The sequence below is a fragment of the Perca flavescens genome, chromosome 18 (genome assembly GCF_004354835.1).
Source record: "Perca flavescens isolate YP-PL-M2 chromosome 18, PFLA_1.0, whole genome shotgun sequence".
Lineage (NCBI taxonomy): Eukaryota > Metazoa > Chordata > Actinopteri > Perciformes > Percidae > Perca > Perca flavescens.
In genome coordinates this window covers 14451956-14455525 of record NC_041348.1, presented here as the reverse complement: position 1 = coordinate 14455525, position 3570 = coordinate 14451956, and the positions used below count along the sequence as shown (strand labels likewise).

Genomic DNA, 3570 nt, shown 5'->3' with positions numbered 1-3570 from the left:
AAACTTGTTAATCAACTTAGTACTTACAGAATAGGAAAACCAAAGATGATATCAGTACATCCTCTTAGTTCTTTTTGTTCCAGTTCCAAAAAAAAAAACGAGCTGCCAACTAGCTGCTTTCTAGTCCTCCTCTCCTGTCCTCTCTGCAGACATCCACTTCACGTAAATGCTAAACGAGGCTTAACGAGCAGGGCATGTGGCTACGTCCTGCTTGTTAAGCCATGCCGTAGCCACAGCTCAACTTAACCTAGCTAGCTTTCATTTTAAAAACAAAACTACCAAATTTGACCTGCTGGCAATGTTGCTTCTGTCCTCATCTCTACCTGCTGTCCTCCACAGCTTTAGCCTGAGGCTTAATGAGCAGCACATGTTGATAGCCAATTAAGCTAGCTCAGCTAACATTGCACATGCTTGTAAATATAGCTATACATTTCACAGTAATATCTATAATATCTATTTACAATATAAACATTACCTGTATGTATTTAATCCTCTAGTAAGTCCATGACGTCTAGATGCCGCTTCCCAGGTGTGGTCCATTTAAGTTTTAAACAAAAACGTCTCTGGGCCATGCTCCGGGCATGTCTGGGCGGAGCTTCCAGTCGACCTCCGTTTGGCCCCGCCCACGCGCGTAAACCAGCCAATCACAAGACAGCCCGCCAAAATGCACCGTGTGTATCAGAAATGTGTATGAAACTGCAATATAAAACCCAGCAGTGGCGTCGCTGTTCTGATACACTGGGATACACTCAAAATCAGGTCAAGTGGTAAATGAGGACTTTCAAAGAAAAAGAGAATTTATGTAGTTTAGACACTACAGAATGCAATTCCGCTCTTTGATTTATGAGGACTTTGGCATAGTCCCCGTATTACCCTTAGGTCCGTGGAGCCCAGGTGAAATGTCTGGCGTGTTGTCCGTGTAAACCACATACACCAACACATACACACACACACACACACACACACACACACACACACACACACACACACACACACACACACACAATATAGCAATGCACTCTAGTGGACACTGTTTCATAGATTGATGAAAATCTGTCTCTCTTCTTCATCCCCTGACTTTATGGAGGTGCAATTATAAATAGCTGGAGTACCCCCTAATGTTGTATGTGTGTGTTTAAAGGGCCTCAAGGCTGAAGCTGACTCTCCTCTCCCTGAAAATGAGAAGAAAGACTCTCTCCTTGGTCTCTTCTGGGCGGCCCAAATGGCTTCAACTTATGCCTCTGCTGCATGCAACTCCAGGTAATCTATCTATCTATCTATCTATCTATCTATCTATCTATCTATCTATCTATCTATCTAATCCGTACAAAAAACAAAAAAGAGTAAAAAATATATTGTGTATACATATACACACTCATGGACACTCAAATAAAATGGTGGGCAGTAGTCTATAGGGAATGATGAAATAGCCCAATTGATTATTCCTGTTTCTAAACTTTATGCTAAAATAAGATAACACACTGTTGCTGCATCCGGGGTATAGCACCGCCCAAGACATTTGTGATTGGTTTAAAGAAATACAAACAACCCAGAGCATATTTTTCACCTATCCCAGAAGGATAAACCAGTTTAGTCAGACCATAATCCACCATTGAAACAGCACTGTGGCGATAAGACTACTTCATATAGAGAGAGATAATAGAGTGGTATAATTTTTCTCATCTAACTCTCGGCAACAAAACAAGTAAGCTGTATCCCTCTCTTGTTCTCTCCTCTCCTTCAGGCAGAGCCACTACTCCTCTACAGAGGTTTCCTTTGCAAAAAGCTGGGTGAACTCAGCTGAGTACGTTTCTGCTGCACATTTCCAATCCAATTTGCAAAAATCTTCAATGTTCATATCCCCTCTCCCAAACCGTATTTTGCGGGTACGTAACTAGAACTGCAGACATTCATTCATTTCTAAACCACATTTTTACAAGTTGTGTATTTATCTTATTGTTGTTCTGTCTGCCACATCTGTACGTCTAGGTGGACGACAGTGCGCCTAACATAGCCGATCTGAGTTCAGAGGAGAACCACACACTGTATGTCTTCTCCTGGATGAACAGTATGAACAATGTACTTGGTAGGGCGCGCGCACACACACACACACACACACACACACACACACACACACATACACTGTAATAAAGCTTTTTATTTTATTGGATTAGTGTGAGCTGATCATGATCATTTCATCTACCAGGTGGGACACTGGTGAGTTTGTGGAAAAGTGCCATGTGTTCAGTGAACACAAGAGAGAAAGGCAGTAAGTTGCTGGAGCAGCTCCTACTGAATCCCAGCTTTGCCACACAAACTTTCCTGTCCATCATCACTGGAATGACTTTGAGCTGCTGAGACAAACTTAGAGACACACAAACTTAGAGAGATAGCGACTCTAATTACATAATTGTCATTTTTACAGTACATAATACAGGAGTACTGTGGTATTACTGAGGGGAGGGATCCCTAAGAGAAGACGCTTGCAAAACAAAAATACATAACTGATATTTCTTTGAAAGTAAATGATGCCAATATTCAGAAGGTGTAGCTCAACAGGAATTCCAGGTTACAATTTAAAAGCAGGTAGACCTCTGTATGTCTCTGTTCTCATCACTCTCTTGTGAGTATGTGTGTCCCAATAAAGTATCAACAAACGCTAATTTCACTGTCATCATTGTACTTTTTTTTGAAGATTGTGTTTTGCACTTAATAATCCAAGAGTTATATAATATAGATAACTCTAATTGTCCTTTTATCTCCCTTGCACAGGGAACACAGATGTAAATTAGCTGTATAGCTAACTCTGGTACAGGGACTGAACTGTGCATGGTCCCTGACAAATAAACTAATAAAATACAAAAAAAAAGAAAAAATAATTCAGACATGGTCCAACCGGAGCTCTACGACAGTCTAAAAGCGCTTCCAAGTGGTAATTTGATTGCAGTGCTAACCTATCATGAATCGTCAAAGGGCAAAGCACAAACCATGTAACATTTTCAGTAATGTTGGTAATTTGGTAGATGACACGCAAAGAAACAAGACTAATGGAAAAGTCTTTATTTCAACACAAAACATGACATTTACTTTAACAAAATACAACACACATGTTGAATCACTGTAGGTGGATGGCATCAAATAAGAATGACATCCAAGACATTTTTAAAAGGAAGACACAAAGGGTCATTAAACCCACCATGTAAAAAGCACGATAAAACCTTCTGCATATTATCAACATCATGTACTGTATCTATTATGCTTGCTCATGATTGTCTGTGGAAAAGCAATATCAAATACAAACTCATAATAAAAAAAACAACACAAATGCAGATTGTGATATCCTGTGAAGGCTTGCACAAATGTGTACTTAACAGGAATTTTCTGTTTAGTTTTGAGATTCTTGGTGGTTCTTCCTATTCATGATCAACCATGTTTTAGAGCATTAGATTAGTGCTACAAAAACATAAATGACATTGATGGAGCTTTGAAGATTTGACGTGAAACCAATTTAACTTTTCAACCTTACTCCCGTGGTAATACAACCCGAATGTCCAGAATATATTCTGGTTA

At 39.7% G+C, this 3570-nt stretch overlaps 1 protein-coding gene across 1 annotated transcript; it reads left to right on the top strand.

The window, feature by feature from the left end:
- Positions 1 to 1197: 1197 nt before the first annotated feature.
- On the top strand, positions 1198 to 2405 carry LOC114573237 (protein LEG1 homolog). The gene is made up of 4 exons (XM_028605280.1): positions 1198 to 1260; positions 1745 to 1886; positions 1990 to 2086; positions 2207 to 2405. Exons 1-4 carry the CDS (start codon positions 1223 to 1225, stop codon positions 2356 to 2358), a joined length of 429 nt encoding a protein of 142 aa, XP_028461081.1. The 5' UTR covers positions 1198 to 1222; the 3' UTR covers positions 2359 to 2405.
- The last annotated feature ends 1165 nt before the right edge of the window (positions 2406 to 3570 follow it).